At 39.8% G+C, this 21,310-nt stretch overlaps 1 protein-coding gene across 6 annotated transcripts in view; it reads left to right on the top strand.

Annotated features, from left to right (window-relative positions):
- The window catches only part of si:ch211-214p13.3 (nectin-4), a 59,360-nt gene that overhangs the window by 11,200 nt on the left and 26,850 nt on the right, over nt 1–21,310 (top strand). For all 6 annotated transcript variants that reach the window (XR_007450820.1, XM_049594926.1, XM_049594924.1 and 3 more), the window contains exons 2-4: nt 611–952; nt 1,043–1,345; nt 9,156–9,249. Coding sequence is in view for 5 of the 6 variants with exons in the window: in XM_049594926.1 (XP_049450883.1) it covers nt 611–952; nt 1,043–1,345; nt 9,156–9,249 (739 nt within the window). In the remaining variant the exon portion in view is untranslated. The remainder of the gene's footprint in view (nt 1–610; nt 953–1,042; nt 1,346–9,155; nt 9,250–21,310) is intronic.

Below are 21,310 nucleotides of genomic sequence, written 5' to 3'. Positions count from 1 at the left end.
GAAACGATGCCAAGTCATTATTTTAAAAGTTTTTCATTATCTTGAGGCACTAATTCACTACGTTGAGATACTAGCTTATTATTTTGACATGCTATGTCATTATTTTGGGAAAATAAATAATTATTTTGAGATAATAAGTCAGTATTTTAATATTCAAACTCATTTTTGAGATATTAACTCGACATTTTTGAGATACTAATTCATCATTTTGAAAGTTGCGCCAGGGTCAGCCATACATCCACACTCCTGTCATTAAGATTGATTGTAGGCTGTTGTTTTCACAGTAGTCAGTCGAAACATGCTTTTGTTTAAAGAACGCCTACACCAGGCTTATGTTTCCACACCAACATGACTTTGCAAAAGCTTCAATTTCCCCATCTACACGTAACGCCCAGCCAGTGTATTGAAATGAATCCATTTTGGTGATTGTTCTTGAAAAACGTAGTGTTTCAGTGAGTGAAAGAAAGTATGGCTGTTGTACTGTGTTTCTGCTCGCTAATGTCAGATGCTCTGCCGAGCGTGAATGCTTCCATCTATCAGTGCCTTTACTTGTCTTTGTGCCTACTGACATGGGATGTGATTGCCTGATGAGATTTTATCCTCCCAACAGGTCTCAAGGTGATTGGAGGAAACATCACCGTGGTGCAAGGGGAGACCGCCATCTTACCCTGCAAACTCGTCGACACAGCAGAGCCCTTGACTCAGATTTCATGGCAGAAGATGACCAGAGGAAAACCTCAGAATGACAATTTCTATACAATCTTGGCTAAAAACGGACCACAGTTTGTCAACGGACGTGACGATCGATTTGCATTTGTCGGGAACTTTAACGAAAACGATGGATCTCTGGAGTTATCCAACACCACACTGATGGATGAAGGCACCTACACATGCATCTTCACTTTGTTCCCCAGTGGCAATCACAAGACAGAGATACCTCTAAATTTGCTTGGTATAATGTGTTGTATTAAAAATGAGTAAGAGAATTGTTTTTACCTTCTTGCTTGCATGTTAACTTTTTTTATGTATGAAACTCCCCTAGTGCCTCCGGTCATAAGCCTGAAGGATGATCCTGTTACTTTGGGTGATGAAGAGGTTTCCCTCGTTACCTGCACGGCTGCTGGTTCCAGGCCTCCTGCAGAGGTGGTGTGGATCACTGGTACCCTGGAAGAATCAGTGAGGATAACAACCAACTACAGCTCGCATGCCAACGGTACGACTACCACGGTCAGCTCGCTGTTTGGAATACCAACCAAAAAAATCAACGGTCACTCGGTCCAGTGTGTTGTCACCAGTGCAGCCAGGTTGGACAAAGAAACCCTCAACTTCAACATACAGGTCTTCTGTGAGTATACAAATACTTTTCTACATTACTTAGCAATGTGCTTGATCGTTGTAATTCATTTTAGCATTGTTATTTAATTTATTTAATTAATTATTTGAAAAGCAGGTCAGTCGCCAGAATAAAATGTCACATTTTTACATTTCCTATGTATCATATCAGTGTTTTTGGATCATCATTCTATCATCATGCTGTAACCTGTGACAGGCTGTTATGATACCAGAACTATCGCACATGTCGTTTTTTTGTCAAGTCACAAGCGTCACGTAGGTTTATATTACCAAAGATTTACAGCAAAATCACTTGATGAAACTGACTCCCATGTGAAAGAGGTGAGGGGGTTGCTGTGCTGCTGCTGGAGGAGCTGCTGAATGAGTTCCCTCTGAGCGGTACCTCGTTAAAAGAGTCTGAGAAGAAGCTGTTCATAAAACATTCAGGACGTTCAGGAGGTTTGTTGTTGCCGTGGTTAACTGTTTGAGTCAACAGGTCTAAATATTGCAGTATCATGATATGAATTTTTTCATATGATGTTAAAAATTATACCGGTATTATCCTGAGCAAGATGATATGGCACACCCCTAGTTTCCAGCAGCTTTTCAGCCACCAAACCTGGGTGTGTTAAGCAAGCTGTTGCCATTTGTGACAAAAAAATTGGTTGTTTCTTACCGAGACATTGCTGTCTTTCCTGCCAGGCAATGTCACGAATGCGATTGTTTTTTACACAGACTTTGCTGTGTCTCCTGCTGGATAGTAGCACAGAAAGATTTTTTTTTTTACCGAAACACAGATGTGTTTTCAGTTGGGGGATTTTGCTGCCAAAACATGACTTTTCCTAACGTTTTGGCTGTTGAAACAGTGGTTGGCACTGTTGGCATAATCACCCCCACAGGTGTTCCTATTTGCTCTGGTTACAGGTGCTCAAACCTTTGCTGGGGACTACTTTAACACGACTCTGTGCACAAATGTGCATAAATGTGTTTTGCTGTCCAATCATGTGCAACAAGACTGACAGTAAAGTCAGGGAGTGTTAATCATTCAGTAATACTTCTATAATAAGCCGTTTCAGGTATCTAATCAGTGGAGTGGTGGACTGAAAGGAAAGCTCCTCTTGTATTTCACGCCACTCACTTTTTCTTTAATTAACTGGTTATTTAAGAGTTAATGGAGTTTGGACTAACAAAAGTGCAACACACAGAGATGTTTACAGAGAGCCATGATGCTTATGTGAGAGAGGAAGTAGAGATGAAGGGAGTAGAGCTAGTTATGATAAGGAAGATGAAGCTTCCTCTTCTGTGATCAGTGTCAATGGTAGTCAAATTTTAAGGTCAGAGTCAGAGCAGTTGTAACTCTTTTTGTCAGTGCATTTTTCCAGTTGCCTTACACACTGTTGATAAAATGACGCTTGTCATACTGCAAAATCGTCTTTTAAGACATTGTCTGATGTTAAATTACACATATGTGATCTGTTTAAAATGGGAACTGCTTTGCACAAGACATGCCTGTTTCTTTTCTTGTGTACTCCTTCTCCATGAATGTTGTTTCATGTTTACACAAACTTGGAAATGCGCTTGTAACAACAAGCCAAGAAGGACAAGAGTCGAGACAATGAGGAGGGCAACTAAGACAAAGGGCACGGTCAGGCAAGGAGGTGACAGAGCAAGATGCTTTCTTAGGTCGTTGGTCACTACAGTGGAGGCAGTATTTGAAGCTAGCTTGTTCTCTTTCTGGCTTGTGAGCCAACTGACGGCACAGCACATGTAGCATGACTTACAGTAGCAGACAATCCCACAGGGCTCTGGCTGGGGAATTTGAGGCTCTGGGTATTTTGTCTGGAGCCAAGTTACAGTCCTTGAGTTCAGATGTGTGTTTTCAGTCAGTGGAGAAAAGCTCAAATCATTGATGTGGATCAGTTTCACAACATGCGTTCAGGGTCACACAGCTGCTCGCCATCTGCAACACAGGTGCAAGAAAAGTTTAGCCTAAATAACACTTCTAACTTTATAGTGTTATTTTCGGGTGTTGTAGTCATCACTTCTGTAAAGTGTATTTTTACAATGGAAGACCCAAACTGAAACATACTGTATAATGGCTGATAATGTGTTCAACTTATTAAAGTAGTCAGCTGTATTTTTTCGAGTGAGTAGATTTTAAACATGGTCTACGCCCCAGAGAATTATTTATACCAGAGCTCAGTGGGTAAACTCCAAACCACTGTTGCATTGAGATCATTTTTCTGGTTCACACCCAGAGTGTTTTTATAAACCACACCAGGCCACGCTTTTCTAGTCCACCCAAAGTGTGACAAACGCCTGGAGTCAAGGGCGAGACGTATAGCATGGAAGTCCTTTTTTTCCCCCCTATAAAATAAACACACCTGGTATAAACATGAGTCTGATGTGGAGAATGCATCTCGACTGAGCACTTGTGATAGGATCATACATAAATATACATCTTTTTTGTTTGCAAACTTCAAATGGGTCGTTTTAACTGGTGTGCACTTCCTGTGAATGAAGAAGTAGTTTGCAAAGACTTTGGCTTGCGGCCAAACAATACAGATAACACCAGGCGCAATGATGAAAACTAAAACTTAACCATTCATTGTGTTGGGTCTAAAAGTTTGCTTTCACTCGCCTCTGCAGCAGCTGCTCCTCTCACCCATCAATCTGATCTGATCTGATTAGCTCTGATCAGATCAGCTGATCAGTCGTCCACCCCAAGGCTCAAACTGCACAAACAGCTGCTGAGGAATTAAAGAACTAATGAGACATTCTGCCTGTGCTGCATTCATGGACCCTCTGTATTTAGACAGGGTGTCCACGGGGTCTTAAAAAGTATTAAAAGTTGATAAATCAAATGTCGGAAAATTAAGGCCCTTAAAAAGTATTAAAAAGTCTTAATCGTGATTTTATGAAGTATTAAATTTTTTGTTGGCATTCAAGCTTTGACAAAAAGTATCCATGAATGTATAATTTATTTTCCTCCTCGCGACTATTACAAACAATGATGTGTAGGTAGGCACACTCGGACTGCCACGCGGGGTGGGGTGGAAAAAAAAGTCCAAAAAAGTTAATAACTTAAAAATTATGGTGAAAGGGTAGTTTCCTGCAACCCTAGAATTAAGATAAAAATATTTACAAACGAAAAAACACTTCTGGTTGCTGATAAGTAGTGTTTAACTTTGATTTAACACTAAAATTTAAAACCCTCGGCGCGCACTGCAGCGCAAGCAGACAGATGCGCGACTCAGAGCAGCATGCGTCACTGACACCAGACTCAGAGTGCAGCGGACCGTTGTTTGAGTTTACATATGGCTAAAGGGGAAAAAAACAACCGTAAACTGACGGCATGATTAGTGTTGCGTTCAAGGTCCCCCAGAAAACGGGAGAAAAAAAGGCTGAATATTCTAAGAAAAAAAAAATCACAATCGAATCCCGTGCCATCGAACAAAGCTTCAAATTTTTTGGGTCAGCCCTGAATCCCACATGCAAGGGGCTAGCCATAAGGTTGTTGTTTTCAGCAAGTTGGCCTTGAATAGTTGATGTTGAGCTGTAAAGGTGTGTTACTTGTTATGACCTAAGGTGTATTTTAATAAACCTGCCTTTGGTTTAATTTATTCTTTCAAGCTTTATTCCTTCTCATCTTATCTGAGTTCTATTGTATGTTTGTGCTCCATGGATTTAATTGCAAACTACAACTGTTTAGTAAGTTAAAGATGCGTTGTTGCTGGGGTGTTAGAGCAGGTGTCCCGTGTACAAGGCTGTCGCCGCAGCGGCCTGGGCTCGAGTCCAGCCTGTGGCCCTTTGCTGCATGTCTCTCCCTCTCTCTCTCTCTCCCCCTTTCACACTTAACTGTCCTGTCCATTAAAGGCAAAAAATGCCCCCCCAAAAAATATATATATAAAAAAAGATGCATTGCTGCTAACAACAGCTTGAAGTGGTGATGAGGTCTTAAAGTGTTTTTGGAAGGTCTTAAAAAAGTCTTAAAAAGGTACTGAAATTAACCTTAGGATTCCTGCATATATCCTGTTAGAGATGGGACACAGAATATGTCCATGACGGAAAAGGAGCAGAGGAAGAAAACAGTATTATTTTACCTGCCCCTCTCTCAAAACACAAATGATCAGAAGAAATAGATGATCTGTCAGTTATAGTAAATAACCAATACCTACAGTAACTTCAGAAAGAAAAATAAATAAACAGAAGAATCGAGAGCCATACACAATGTCCATGTGACAACTTCATATAACTTAATTGTTCTTTCTTTATGCATTTTCTTAAATTGCAAAATATTTAGACAACCCTTTAAACATATTCACATTCTGTAGAGAATTCCAGAGTTTTACGCCCATCACTGAAGTACACATCTGTTGTAATGTAGTCCATGCAAACTGGTGCTTAAAGCGAAATTTTCTTCTATGCTCGTCGTCCTCTAAAATAAAAACAAACCGCTTTTGTAAATGTTCTGGTAACAATCTGCATGTTGCTCTATACATAATTAATAGTGTCAGTAACACAGTACCACAAGTACACACAAGAAGTATAAAAGCGAAGTTTGCTGACACCCCCCCTTCCTGTATCAGCTACCATCACACATATATTCCGCTTCTGTGGGAAACACTGCTACTGGCGTGTTCCAGGCAAACCTAATAAAACCCAATAAAACCTATGTTGTTTGGAACACAGCTCTATTAAATGAGGCTGTTGGCTGAGTAGGTGCTTTTTCAATAGTGCACACACTGCCTAAAGAATGTGGCCATATGCCGCCCAGACAACCTCCAAATGTGGTCTAATGAATGGGATCTCAAGACATATTAAGGACACACTGGGTGCATTTCACTTAAAGAACCAGTGTGTAGGATTTAGAGGCATCTAGCGGTGAGGTTGCAAAGTGAAACTTCTCCACTGTGCCAAGCATGTAGGAGAGCTATGGTGGCCAACACGAAAATAAAAATGGCCCAATCTAGAGGGTTGTATTCTGGGCTACTGTCGAACATGGTGGATGAGGACCTGCTCCCTATGTAGATATAAACACCTCATTCCAAGGTTGCAATTGCAATTTTCAGGTGATTATAAACAAATGAAAATGTAGTTATGAATATTATATACCATTTTTGCCAGTAGATGCCCCTAAATCACACTCTAGACCTTGAAAGCTGTCCACTTGTGGTCCGATCACCCAGGACTGTACCTGTAAACAGGGCCTGTGGAAGCAGGTCAGTTAAAGTTTAAAAAAAAAAAAAAAAAAAAAAAAAGCTAAGAAGGCTGCATACTTTTTGTCCAACTGCATCACATGAGCTTTGTTCAGCTGAGCCAAGTCATTACCTCAGTCAAGTGAGTGTCAAGTGTCATGGTCAACATGAGGTGTTCAGCCAGGGAGCAGTGGATGGCTGGAGAAACATCATGACGCCTAGTGCTGTGTCTGAACATTTTGGTGTCCTCGGCCAGACATCCGCTTGCACCCCTGAGTTTAAATAATGTTATGTAAGAACAATGAACAAGAACAATGATTCAGGAAAGTAAGAAACACAGTAACAAAACAAAAAAAAGATAGATACTGTGATTTAACAACAAAATCACTTGGTGTTATCTGGTTGCCAAAGCAAAATAATGAAAAAGGGAGGAGACAATAACATAGATGACAGCTCAGTGCCAATACCAAAACAAATGTGCAGTAACAGCAGTATTGCAGATTAAATACGAGGCAAAAACAGTTGCCAGTGTAAAAAGCCTTTATCTTTCCTTCCTTCCTTCGGCTGCAGGGACAAAGGAGCTCCCATTGAGGCTGGAATTCCCCACCAACCTTCAAATACACAGAACACTCCCACTGTCTAAACCTCAGGCAGTAACAACATAGTCTGCAGGCTGCCTAGATACAGTTTCAACAGTCTGTGAGTCAGACAACAGTAGTCTTTACATTGACAGATTGCATCAGTGTAAATATTGTCGATATTTGTGAATTTGAAAAGTACAAACTGTAAAAGACATTTAGAAGTACCCAAATTTGTCCTTCTTGTAGCAGCAGTAAAAAAGTGAGCTTCAGGGTGTGGCCAGGGGTGGCACAGGACCCTTAAATTTGATTGGCCACCTCAGGTGCCATAAGCCTATTTTTTTTTTAATTCTATTGACACTTTATACTATACTTATATTTTCTCTTGTATGCAGCCTATTTTTTGAGGTTTTTGAAGACATAAAGGCTTAATTGCTGTGTTACCTTATTGTATAAAACATTTGATTCAAACTCAACAGAAACAAAATAAAACTCACGAAAAGCATTTTAGTTAGTGTTGTTAGTCTTTGAGTTAGTTAGTCCGCTATTCCAACAATCACCAGCTCTGGTTTAGTCGAAATAAATCCTTCATTCACAGAATTGGATGTAAAAATACGCAGTTTTGCCGGTTGCAGTTACTCACTGCCGTTGCTTGCAGGATGTCCCCAGTCATTTAGCTCAGCTGCCTCCTGGTGCATATACAATACAGCCTTTCCATATGAGTTTAATAGAAAGATCGGCGTCTGGAGCTGTATTCACAAACATTCTGACAATACTCTCAGAGAGCTCCTAACTTGGCCTAAATTTTGTAGTAAGGAGTCCTTGCGTAGGAATGATTCAGGAAAGTTCTCAGAGCAGCTCTGAGCAAGAAAAGGACAGAAACCTTTACCTTAGTGAGGAGGTGTGGTTGACCCCGTTGTTAGCGCTGAATCCAAATGTCCGCACTTTACCGCACCTGCAGACTCGCAGACTTTTTTTGGCGCTTTCACAGGGAGTCCGGGGCAGTATTCACAAACATTCTCAGAACACTCTCAGACAACTCTTAACTTAGCCTAAATTTTTTTAGTAAGGTATCCTAGCTTGGGAGTGACTTAGGAAAGTTCTCAGAGCAACTTCCTCTGAGCAAGGAAGGGACAGAAATGGTTACCTTAGTGAGAAGGTGTGGTTGACCCCATTGCTCGGTATGATGCATTCTTTTAACAGGTGGGATTGGTTGTCACAGACACACTCATTTTTGACACCCAGTGGAAATGAACTGCTGACTGTGAACAGGTTGTCATGAACACTCTGCTGATGGAGGGTTGAAACAGACCCAAGTCATCACTGCTGCACTGTTTCTTTTTTACAATTTCTTGGTGTCATGATCGTTTAATTTCTGGCGTTATTTCGTTTGGGAAGTGCGTGCACACCCTTTATGAGCTTAACCAAAAATGTTAGCCCTGCATGATCTAATCTGTTGCATTTCATTTACTCGCTGTCATCCAGTGTTTGAGTTTCCACAATTTTCTCCTCTCCTTAAGAAACTCTTAAGCCTCTCAGATGTCCTCTCGGCAGTCTCTACAGTTTTTCACCGTAGGAGCTCTCTTAAAGCAGCACTTACCTTTCTGGAAATTGTACACTTTTCTTTGTTTAGGTTAAAATGCTATTAATAAGCTGATGGCAATAATATGTAAGTGAATTCCACCAGAGTTAAAAACTAATAATTATACCATTCTCATATGCTTAAGATTTCGTCACTAGGAGCAACTCAGCACTGGAGAGCTTTGTGAGTATATCCCTGGTCTTTTGACAGTATATACTTGTGGGATTTCTAACCCTGGTATGCCGTAATACCATGACACCACCCAAGCCGACACTGGAATGTAAGACATTGTGATACTGCAGTGTTAAACAACCTTGAAACAAACTGAAAAGTTCTAAAAGCAAGATAACAACACTATCATGACAGATGGAATCCAAACATAGGTGTCCTTTAGTTTTCTGATACACTGTGATTAGTTTCTTCTCAGCAGTAACTCAGGTCATTCTCTCTCCCCGTTTCTTGCAGTTCCACCGATGGGAGTGAACATTACTGAGAAGTCTCAAGGCGTATTTGAATGTTTGACGGAAGCCAACCCACCCTCAACCTTTACATGGCAAAGGTATAGTAGTTTGAACGAACCAATTTCAATGTTTGAGAGAGTTGTGAATTGTGTCATTGATTGATTTGATTTGTGAGTTCTTAAATTTTTAAATACATTTTTGGATTATGGCTGTAGCTGCAGTGAAGCATCGTTTGTAAGTTCTCTGATGTTACGCTGATGAAAGGCCGCTGTAATCATGGCTCATGAATTGCTTGAAATTCTACAGACATAAGACAAAACAATACAAAACACGTAACACAAAAAAGGAACAGTTTAATAGCATTAGATGTGAATTTTAAAACATTAACTTGAGAACAGAATGTATTTTTAAAGCTCAGTATGATAACTTGGCACGTTAGAGGCACCCTGTTCAGAAGGTCATCCACAGGAAGTCAAGAACTAAACATGATAGGAACACAGCTTGGACAAACCTGCGCACAAACATTTCCAGGTTATTGTTATAAATTTGTCAGCCTACGCTGAAGTGCCCTGAGCAGTTTGAAGTGGTTAAATTATTTCTTCTTTGTCCTGTTTTTGTCACCAAACAGCAAAACTGTAAAACACATTGAACTATTTGAAAATACAACATAATATATACACACTTTTTGACAATTATCACAGAGAATTAGAGGCAACAAACTGAACTAAATTTAAATTTCCAGTTTGCTGCTCTTCAAACCAGGCCTCATCCAGCATGATTGTTGGTTTCTGAAAAGGGAGGCCCGCACCCCAGTCAGGCAGGCACCATATGTTGCTTATAAAAAGCAAATTAATCCTGCCTTTATGAGACTTTATTGATTTACAGTGTGGACGTTGCTAATAGAAACAATGTACACAAACCAGAACAGGAAGCATGGACTGAAACCTTAATTTTATATTTGTAAATCATTAAAGCAGAAAGCTGCAGTAGAGTGACATGTGTCTGAGGGGAACATTAAACTCAGTGGTGTGTTTTGTCGAGGAATATGAGAATTAAAAGAGAACGCTTATCACTCTAAATAATCACTCTTACTGGAGGTTGTACAATAGTCAGGGTATCGATGATTATTTGAATAAATGAATGTTATTAGTCTATATGTAGAGCAGGGAAACAAATTGAATCCATATTATTTAAGACTAGTCCATACCCATGGGTAGCTTTGTCACCTTCTGCCTATGCCAATCCTCAATGCCTATGTGCAGTTTCACATAGATTGACCACGTCAGTGAGTAGAAAAATGTGGGACAGACAGAATGACTGACTGACAGAATGACACACTGACAGTTTCCGTGATTATGTACAGCATACCATACCATGACTTAGTCATACCAAAAATTAGAAAAACAAACAAACACTCAGCCACAGGGGGAGCCACAGCGATCGGTCACATTTTAGACATTTTTAAGCATTTTTCTGTTGTTATAGCGCCACCCAGTTGCCACTTAGAGTTAAATTTCTCCGGTCACCTTGAGGCATCCTATTCTACATATCTATTAAGTTTAGTAAAAATCGATATGGCGGTTAGGCCTAGATAAGAAATTAGCTCTCTAGCGCCCCCATTTTGTTTTATGGGGTCAATAATGGAGGGGTCCCCTCAGATTATGTGTGGTCATATGCCTACAAAGTTGCGTGGTGATCGGTGAAACCCTTGAGATGTTACACACCTTTATGCGATGAGCCATGCCCTCAGCAATATTCATTGCCTTATAGAAGCTCAGTTTTAGTAAGTTTTCCAACTTTTGCCAAGAGGGAGCTTTAGATATTGGTCCCTAGATTATGTTCACCGAGTTTCATGCAGATCGGTCAAACTTCCTAGGAAGAGATTGATTTTAAGTGTTTTTCTAAAAAATCAAAATGGCGGAAAATCTATATAACCGGAAGTTCTGTTTCTTGTGGCAAATTTGTTCCTCATTAGGAGAGGCATCTCTGTGCAAAGTTCCATGTCTCTATGACATATGGGACATGAGATATGCCCATTCAAAGTTTGCAATTTCAGTTGGTTGCTATAGCGCCCCCCTTTGGCCAATTGATGTAATATTGCTTCATTCGCATCCTCCCATGACACTCTACCACTGTGCCAAATTTCACATGGATTGACCAAGTCAGTGAAGAGAAAAATGTGGAAAAGAGACACAGACAGAGTTTTCGTCATTATATAGTAAGACACAACTTAAATTTATTCTGTACACATTTGTGTTTAAAACTACACCAGATACATTTATGTATATTTTTCAGTGAAATTAAGGTCATAGTTAAACTTCATAATTCATTCATTAATTCATAACTTCATTATTATTATAATTACTAGACTAATTAAAACAGATCCAACTAACATAAACCAGGTGACAGCCAGTGGTGTAAGAAGTATTCAGATCCATATAAATACCACAAATTAAAGTCAGAGTATGCAGGCGTTAATCACCAGATGAACTCAACGTATCAGAAGTAAAAGTAGGAGAACACAGATCAATGTCCCCTGTCAGTGGATTAATATGTGAGTAGCATTAGTTAAACCTAGGAGCTGGGGAGGAGAGGACTCACGATATGATACTGTCATGACTAACGCTACCTCCAGATGGTGGCATGTAAGTTGAGCCCTCATGTTGGTAGTATTCCCAGAGTATTTTATTCTCACATGGCACTGCTTGCAAATTACATGTGTCATATCCAGTTCCTTCATTCCTTCTGTGTTAAAAAATTCCCAACAAGTCCAGATTTTTTATTTGAACGCCGACAGCTCATTTCTGATTGCTGATATGCCTCCATCTTTGTTTTGAATAACTTCCTGCCAAATGCCGCTGAGACCTTCGCTGACCTTACCAGGAAAAAAATATCAGCACCATCTAGTGCAACGAAAAAGTAATTGATTTTATTATTCTGGTACCAAAAGTTGTATCAAAATATGTATTTGCAAAAATGAATGATGTATATAATAAAAGATCGATACTTGGCGACCGTGTATTGATGCAATATTGCCACGCAAAATATCGCGATGCTATGCTGTATCGATCCCCCCACCCCGAGTTTTACTTAAATATTTTGTATTATTGTTTATTCTAAGTAAAAACCTCTTTTATTTAATTACAGCCCCAGCCGTCACATAAATGTAGTGGAGAAACTTGCACATTTGCTGCTTAACTGTAATTAAGACAAAGTGTAAAGTAGCTTAAAATGGAAATGCTCAAGTAACGTACACGTACCCAAATTAGTATTTAAATACTTGTTATATTCCATCACTGCTGCACTACTGCATATCTTCATTTTCATAAAATGCTGGTTAATACAATAAAACAGTTTCTCATTTAATCAGAATTTTCTGTTGTAACACTGGATACATATTATAGCATTACACAACTGTAGTGATATTCATAAAACAAAGAATTTAGGGTAAGGATTGTATTCGTTGGCAACCAGGTGATTGTAAGTTCATTAATCACTCTATTTTCAGCTCTGTTACTGGTCTCCACCTCCTTTGAGAAATGTTTAGTGTTGTGTTTAGTATCTGGGGCATGAAATTGACATGTTTGCATAAGCTGTGGAAATTCCCATGTCATATGATTGAAAGAAAAGAGAAGCTAATTAAAGCTGCAAGCAGCGTTGGGAGGGACCTCGGCCCCCCGCTGCGTCCCCCAGCTCAAGTTGCAGACCTAAGCCATGTGACCTAATGAAACTTTGACATGTGCGATGATCAAACAACACACACACACAAACACACACAGGCCTGTGTCTGTCAGAGTGAAGCCATTGTTATGCTAATTAATGACCACGTACTTAGGTGACAGCACAGGCACTTCAAGTTCAGTTTGACTAATGACTAATGATAACAGAATCAGCAGGACGCATTTGACACCACAGCAGCAACACAACCACACACACCACACTATCCAGGCACCGCTGTGATAGAAGTTAACCTGCAAGACAGTGGAACACAAAGGCTCTGGAGAAGAGGCCGAGTTACTGACATGCAGTACGGCAGTTAGTGACAAGCAGAGAGAGGAGAGAGGGGGGAGAAAGAGAGACAGAGAGAGAGAGAGAGAGGGGGGACAGGGAGTGGAGTGTGTGTGTGTGTCTGTGTGTGTGTGAGTGTAATTGTGTCGCTAAAATTTGCAAATTATGAACTGCAGGTTGCTCTAAGGTTACATTATTTTTTTTCTCCATGTCTCTCTCTTTCTCTCTCTCTCTACATGTATATATATATATATATATATATATATATATATATAAATAATATAATATATCTCCCTGTCTTTCTCTCTCATATATACACCCACAATGAATATTTGGTATGTATACTCTGACTAGGAGTTAAAAATCAAAAAAAAAAATAATTTTTTTATGGTTGTTTTTCAACAAAGACAAAAAAAGTCCTGAAGGGGAACAGTGTCTATTTTTATTGAAAAATAGAAACTGCCCCCAAAAATGATAATGCATCAAAATTGGTGTTGTTATTTATCATTCACATATCACAGACTGTGATAAATAAAATAAAAAAATCCATCCAACATTTATTATATAGTTAATCTTAATTCATGTTTTTTTCATTAAAGTAACAGTGACTTCATGTAAATAAAATGGCAAATATATTGTGAAAATCCTCAAAAGGAATGAATATTAGATATGCATAATCTGAGAACAAGTTGCTTAAAAGATTTAAGCAAAAAAATGTAGAGAAATATGTTAATATTTAATATTTTTCTGTTGTTCACACCGTTCAAGGGGGACAGGTGTGATTTTTATAAGGGCCATGAGGGTTAAAAATGCAAGGTTCTTATGAAGGTGGTGTGAGCTTATAATTTGAAACTTGTAGACACAAGCCATGTGACCTAATGAAACTTGGACATGTGTGATGATCAAACAACACATCCATATTCATTTGAAATCATGTGACCTAGTGAAAGCTTGAGTGATGTGTACTGGCTGCTTTGAGGATCTAAGTGCAGCAAACAGACACAAATATATACTAAGACCTACAAATGTTGAATTAAAATCTGATTGTATACATATGTGACACTAATCATATGTGTATAATAACACTAGAAGTATGACACACACAGACAGACAGACATAGACGGCCGAGTTCTCAACATGCAGAGAGAGAGAGAGAGAGAGAGAGAGAGAGAGAGAGAGAGAGAGAGACTTAGCGACTTAGCAGCAGCAACATATGTCAGGTTATGCCACAGCCTGAGGGACAACCATCACAACACCCGACACACCTGTCTATATTTACAGTCCTTGTAACTCACAATCTACATTTTTCTTTATTCATTTTTTTTCTATATTATATATTGGTGTATTGTATTGTAGATTGGTGTATTTTGTATTATATATCATATATTTAATCTTTTTTTTTATAGTTTTCTGACTTACTTTTATTATTGTACTTTATTTGTAAATTTTAATGTCTTTGGCAATATTGTTAATCTACAGTCATTCCAATAAAGCTTACTGAATTGAGAATTGAGAGAGAGAGAGGGGGGGGGATGTGGAGTGGAGTGGAGTGGAGTGGAGTGGAGTGGAGTGTGTGTGTGTGTGTGTGTGTGTGTGTGTGTGTGTGTGTCCATGTCTGTCTGTGTGTGCCATACTTCTCCTGTTATTACACACATATGATTATTGTCACATATGTATACTATCAGATATTAATATATACTTCCCACATGTTGTACCACAATAGCCAGGATCATAAGTCAAACTCAATTTTAAAAACTGTAAAGGGTTCTTATGAAGGTGGTGTGAGCGTATATTTTGAAAGTTATAGACATAAGCCATGTGACCTAATGAAACTTTGACATGTGTGATGATCAAATCAAACCTCTGTCGTTTTTATATTTATTTGTTTTAATAACACTGTGCACAAGGACCAGACTGTCAGTCTGTCAGATCAGCTCTGAAATGTTTAATGCTCATAATATGTAGGTCTTATTGTTTACATTTTAAAAATCTTTATGACGCTTCAAAGACGTACTATCAATGACTAATAATCTCTATCAATGATGTTATTAGTCACACTGATGGAACATAATTCCTATAGCCTAATATTGCAAATTATTTGTTAATATTTCTGAGTGAGCAATGGTGCAACATTGCAGAGTCTTTAAATTTACTACATCTGTAACTGAAATACTGTCACTGAATGCTGTTGAGTCAAGAAACAAATATCGATCAATCAATCAATCAATATCACAAATCACAATTTGCCTCACAGGGCTTTACAGCATACAACATCCTCTATCCTCAGGACCCCATGAGACAGAAGGGGAGACAGAGAGAGATGCAGGAGAGATGATCATGACAGTAGCTTACAACAACATTAATGAAAGCAATAATATTAAAATTATAATTCTAGCAATTGTGGTACAATATGTTGAATTAATATCTGATAGTATACATATGTGATAATAATCATATGTGTATAATAACAGTAGAAGTATAACACACACAGACATAGACGACCGAGTTAGACATGCAGAAAGGGAGAAAAGGGAGAAAGAGGACAGAGGGGGGAGAGAGAGAGACAGAGAAAGAGGGGGGGGGGGGGGGGGGGGGCAGGGAGTGGAGTGTGTGTACAATATGTTGAATTAATATCTGATTGTATACATATGTGACACTAATCATATGTGTATAATAAAAGGGAGTGGAGTGTGTGTGGGTGTCTGTCTGTCTGTCTGTGTGTCTCTGTGTGTCCGTGTCTGTCTGTGTGTGCCATAATTCTACTGTTATTATACACATATGATTATTGTCACATATGTATGACAAAGTTTTAGGAATGAGTTTGGTAAATGTTATACTGTCATGTCTGTGTGACCACACACTTCACTCTGACAGTGTGTCAGAGTGAAGCCTTTGTTATGCTAATTGATGAGAGCTGCATCTCACACACAGAGCAGAATGGCTTGAAACTTTCTCAAACAAATCCTTCCAGATGCCAAACCGTGGGTCCCATCTTCAATCTGAAAGCATCACCAGATAGATAAATTTGTTCTGAACGCAAACATATAAAGCTTGTATGTCTATGGACTGAAAAATGTCACCTTGATCACAAGTTTACAATGTGTTGGCCCTCATCTTTTCTTCCAGAGATCATCATGAGGAGTTGTGTCCTGCACCTTCTAACGCTTCTTAAATCCAAACCGTTCAAGTTATGACAAAGTCCTTCACAAGTAATGTTCAGCAGGGGTAGAGCTGTAATTTGTGCAAGTTTGAAGCAGTTATGATAAACGGTGTAGGAGCAAATAATTTTTGTTCAACAGAATTTGTGAAAAACGTCACCTTACATTCAAATAACATCACACACACAAACACACACACAGGCTTGTGTCTGTCAGAGTGAAGCCATTGTCATGCTAATTAATGACCATGTCATTAGGTGACTTCAAGCTCAGTTTGACTAATAAGTAATGATAACAAAATCAGCATGAGGCATTTCACACTACAGCAGCAACACAACCTCACATGTCACCAGCCAGGCACCGCTGTGATAGAAGTTAACCTGCTGCACATTTCTTTGTTACTCAGGACTGTCTTAAGTTACTGAATTTTTGCAGATCAGTCATTTCTTTGAGCATCACTTTTTGTCTTAACGTTCAAATATTACACTGCACAAATTCATCCTCAGCTCAAATCAAACCTCTGTCGTTTTATATTTATTTGATTTAATAACACTGTGCACAAGGATCAGACTGGCAATCTGTCATAGCAGCTCCCAAATGTTTATTGCACATAATGTAGCTTACAACAACATTAATAAAAGTAATAATATTATAATTATAATTCTGGCAACTATAGTACAATATGTTGAATTAATATCTGATTGTATACATATGTGACACTAATCATATGTGTATAATAACATTAGAAGTATGAGAAACACAGACAGACAGACATAGACGGCCGAGTTCTCAACATGCAGAGAGGGAGAGAAGGGAGAAAGAGGACAGACAGACAGACAGACAGACAGACAGACAGACAGACAGACAGAGAGACAGAGAGACAGAGAGAGAGAGAGAGAGAGAGAGAGAGAGAGAAATGCAATGCCAAGAGGAGAACATGGAGAAGAGCCCCCTCAGCCAGCTAGTCCTGAGGCTCAGCTCCTCTAACAACACAAGACCTCAGCACAACCCTCACACAATCTAGACCCACCAAATTATAGAGAAACAAAAAGAACATTACATTAACTATTGGACATCGACCACAAAAACGCAAAGCAAACTTCAGTGTTATTTGGCTCTGAACAGACAGTACACGGCGGCAGAATATCTGAGCACCGTGACTGATGAGAAACTGAGGAAGACTTTGACCATGTACAGACTCAGTGACCACAGCTTGGCCATAGAGACGGGCAGACACAGGCAGACCTGGCTGCCCAGAGAGGACAGGTTGTGTGAGCTCTGTCCACACAGACAAGTGGAGACAGAGACACACTTCCTGTTGCACTGCAGCAAGTATGAACACATCAGAGCCGACTTCCTCTCAAAAATAAAACATAAAGTCACTGACTTTGATTCTCTGCCTGATCAAACTAAAATGCAACACATCCTTGGAGAGAACAGAGTCAGCAGCTTAGCAGCAGCAACATATGTCAGGTTATGCCACAGCCTGAGAGAGAGAGAGAGAGAGAGAGAGAGAGAGAGAGAGAGAGAGAGAGAGAGAGAGAGAGAGAGAGAGAGAGAGATGGGGGGACAGGGAGGGAGAGAGAGAGAGTTTGCTGACATATTGACATATCTCACATGTTCACATACTTCCTGTTTGTGGCAGACAAAGTTACAGATTGCACGAAGTATACATAATGTTGTATGCATCAAAAACACAGCATTTAATTTTTCTGTCAATTACATCAAAAGAAAGGTGTTTGATGCTTGATACTTTTAAGGTCATTTTTAAAGTAATTTAAAACCTCATGTGTGTGTGACCACACACATACACACTTCACTCTGACACACAGACTGTCAGAGTGAAGCCTTTGTTATGCTAATTAAGGACTGCATGCAGCTCAGACACAGAGCAGAATGGCTTGAAACTTTCTCAAACAAATGCTTCCAGATGCCAAACCGTGGGTCCCATCTTCAATCTGAAAACATCACCAGATAGATAAATTTGTTCTGAACGCAAACATATAAAGCTTGTATGTCTATGGACTGAAAAATGTCACCTTAATCACAAGTTTACAGTGTGTTGGCCCTCATCTTTTCTTCCAGAGATCATCATGAGGAGTTGTGTCCTGCACCTTCTAATGCTTCTAAAATCCAAACCGTTCAAGTTATGACAAAGTCCTTCACAAGTAATGTTCAGCAGGGGTAGAGCTGTAATTTGTGCAAGTTTGAAGCAGTTATGATAAACGGTGTAGGAGCAAATAATTTTTGATCGACAGAATTTGTGAAAAACGCCATCTTACATTCAAAGACCGACAGCTCACTTCCTGTTGGAGTTAGGTCAGGGGTTGCAGCGCGACATTTGTAGGTCTTTATGAGACGAACGAGACAGTTTTGGTTTGGTCCTTCTAAGTGGTTCCTACCCGTCGCACCGGGCATTTTAGTGTGTCTAGGTGGCACAACAAATCCTCAGGAGGTTTTGGCGCACATCACCTGAAACGCGTCATAACATCCAAACCAGTCGAGGATTGAAAAAGTTACGCACAATAATTGATAAGGACACGTTGAAGAATAAGGTGTGCGAGTTTGAAGCCGATATGATAAACGGTGTCGGACTAGTTGATTTTTAAAGGAATTTTTTTTTTTTGAGGAAAACTCTTATTTTGAAAGGGAAATATCTCACTTCCTGTTGGAGTTAGGTCATGGGTGCGAGCGCGTGATTTGTAGGTCTTGATGAGACGAACGAGGCTGTTTTGGTTTGATCTTCCTACGACGTTCCTACTGGCTGCAGTGGCCATTTTTGTGTTTCTAGGTGGCGCTAGAGAGCCCATTTTGGCACTTTTCAGATTAATTTCGTCAGTTTATAAAATTTTTCGCCAGTCCTGACAGGCATGCCAATTTTGGTGAGTTTTCGAGCATGTTTAGGGGGTCAAATTCCAGTTGAAAGTCGCGTACGCTGAAAGAAAGAAAGAAACAATAATAATAATAATAATAATAATAATAAACACTACAAGAACAAGAGGGTCCTCGCCCTTTCAGGCCGAGGTCCCTAATAAATAGACCATGCAGTGAGTGAAATTACATGATATGTGTGATGACGAGTTTAGCTGCAGTTCATTGTGTTATTCTCTTCACACAGAGATCCTTTTCTGGTAATGCCTGGTGTTTTCGAGAAATACACTTTTTCAATGTCCGGCACAGAGTTACACGAGAACATAAATGTCACTCTCATCACTGTCTATTAAATAGGAAGCTAGACAGACTGAGCAGGAACCGGGAAACAAGGAGAAACTGTCAGCTTTGCTCTGCTCCCATAGCCTGATGACTTGAACTCTTTGTGTCAGTCTGGACTCAGTTCCACCCTAAACACTTTCCAGAAATTGATTAAATTCCACTCTGGGCCAGTCAGGGATCTGCAACGTAAGCAGCCAATCAGGGACTGCGTTGTACAGTAGTTGCCGTCTGCAGCTTGCAGAACAGTAATGGCGGCTGCTGAAGCGGCAAGAGCCAACTCTGACGTTAGTAAACACAGCAATAAGTGAAGCTAGTAGAAGCAGACTCAATAGCAACAATTAAATAAGAACAAGAGTACGCACTCGCTGAGTTTCTCAGAGGAAAAGATGTTTTGTTTTTCTTCCATCTGGATTTGATACACTATATGGATACAAGTATTTGGATGCCTGACTATTACACCAACGCGGGCTGTAATGACATTGGAGTATTTCTGTGGGAATTTGTGCCCATTCATTATGCAGAGATTTATGAGGTAAGGCACCGATGTTGGACAAGAAAGCCTGGGTCGCAATCACCATTCCAGTTCATCCCAAAAGTGCTCGATGGGGTTGAGGTCAGGGCTCTGTGTGGGGCAGCCAAGTTCTTTCACACCACTCCATCAAACCATGTCTTAGTATAGTCCTTGCTTTGTGCACTGGGGAACAGTCATGTTGGAATAGAGAAGGGCCTTCTCTGAACTGTTGCCCCTCACTGGAGATAAGGGCCGGAAAAACTGACCCATACCATTATCTCTCCTCCACCAAACTTCACAGTTGGCACAACATTCTTTCTTGTTGTGAGGCTTGCATGCAGCTGCTTGGCCATGGAAACTCATTCCATGAAGCTCCCACTGCACTTACATGCTTACATTAATGCTAGTGGAAGCTCGCAATTCTTCAGCAGAGCGTTGATGACTTCTAGGCACCATGCGCCTTAGCAGTCATTGAACCCGCTCTGGGATTTTATGTGGTCTTCCGCTTTCAACTTTCTGATAATATTATTGACAGTTGACCATGGAATATCCAGCAGGGACGAAATTTCACGAACCATCTTATTGCAAAGATGGCATCCTATCACTGAGCTCTTCAAAATGACACATTTTGTATCACATTTTGAGACTGCATGGCTAGGTGCTTGATTTTATACACCTGTGGCAACGGGTCCGATTGAAACACCTGAATTTAATGATAAACTGGTGTGGCCAAATACTTTCCATGTAGTGTCCTTACAGTGTATATCAACTGGCTGTATTGGTGATGAAGATGTTCTTACTGTAGGTGTTTTGATACTCTGATTGACTTAAGGTGTTTGTCTGTCAAGGCGAGTACTCCCGTCCACTGAAAGTATTTGGGACGACAGCAAGTCCAGACTGATGCAGAGAGTGGAACAGAATGTTGAACCCACGTTATTAGGGTGGCCTTACCAGGCTACTGCTCCCTGCCAAGAAATAAGCCAGCTCATAACCCCATGTAAAGTTGCAAAATGTCGTCTTTCTCTTCAGTTGTTGTACAGATTAAACAAGGATATTCAATATTTGTTCAATTTTATTTATAAAGCTCTTTATCACAAGTCACAGTTGCCAAAAGAAGAAGGAAGCTATGAGTGCTGAAATGAGGAATATCCAAAAATTAACTGGTTTGAGCTGGCTAAGCACAAAGACGCTATCAGTGACTAACACAGAAGCTCTGGAAATTACTCCAACACGCTTACCACAGGTCAGAGTAACCAGAGACAGAGATAT

The sequence above is a fragment of the Epinephelus fuscoguttatus genome, linkage group LG13 (assembly GCF_011397635.1).
Source record: "Epinephelus fuscoguttatus linkage group LG13, E.fuscoguttatus.final_Chr_v1".
NCBI lineage: Eukaryota > Metazoa > Chordata > Actinopteri > Perciformes > Serranidae > Epinephelus > Epinephelus fuscoguttatus.
The sequence above is the reverse complement of the archived record's forward strand: the minus strand, read 5'-3'. Positions and strand labels throughout refer to the sequence as shown.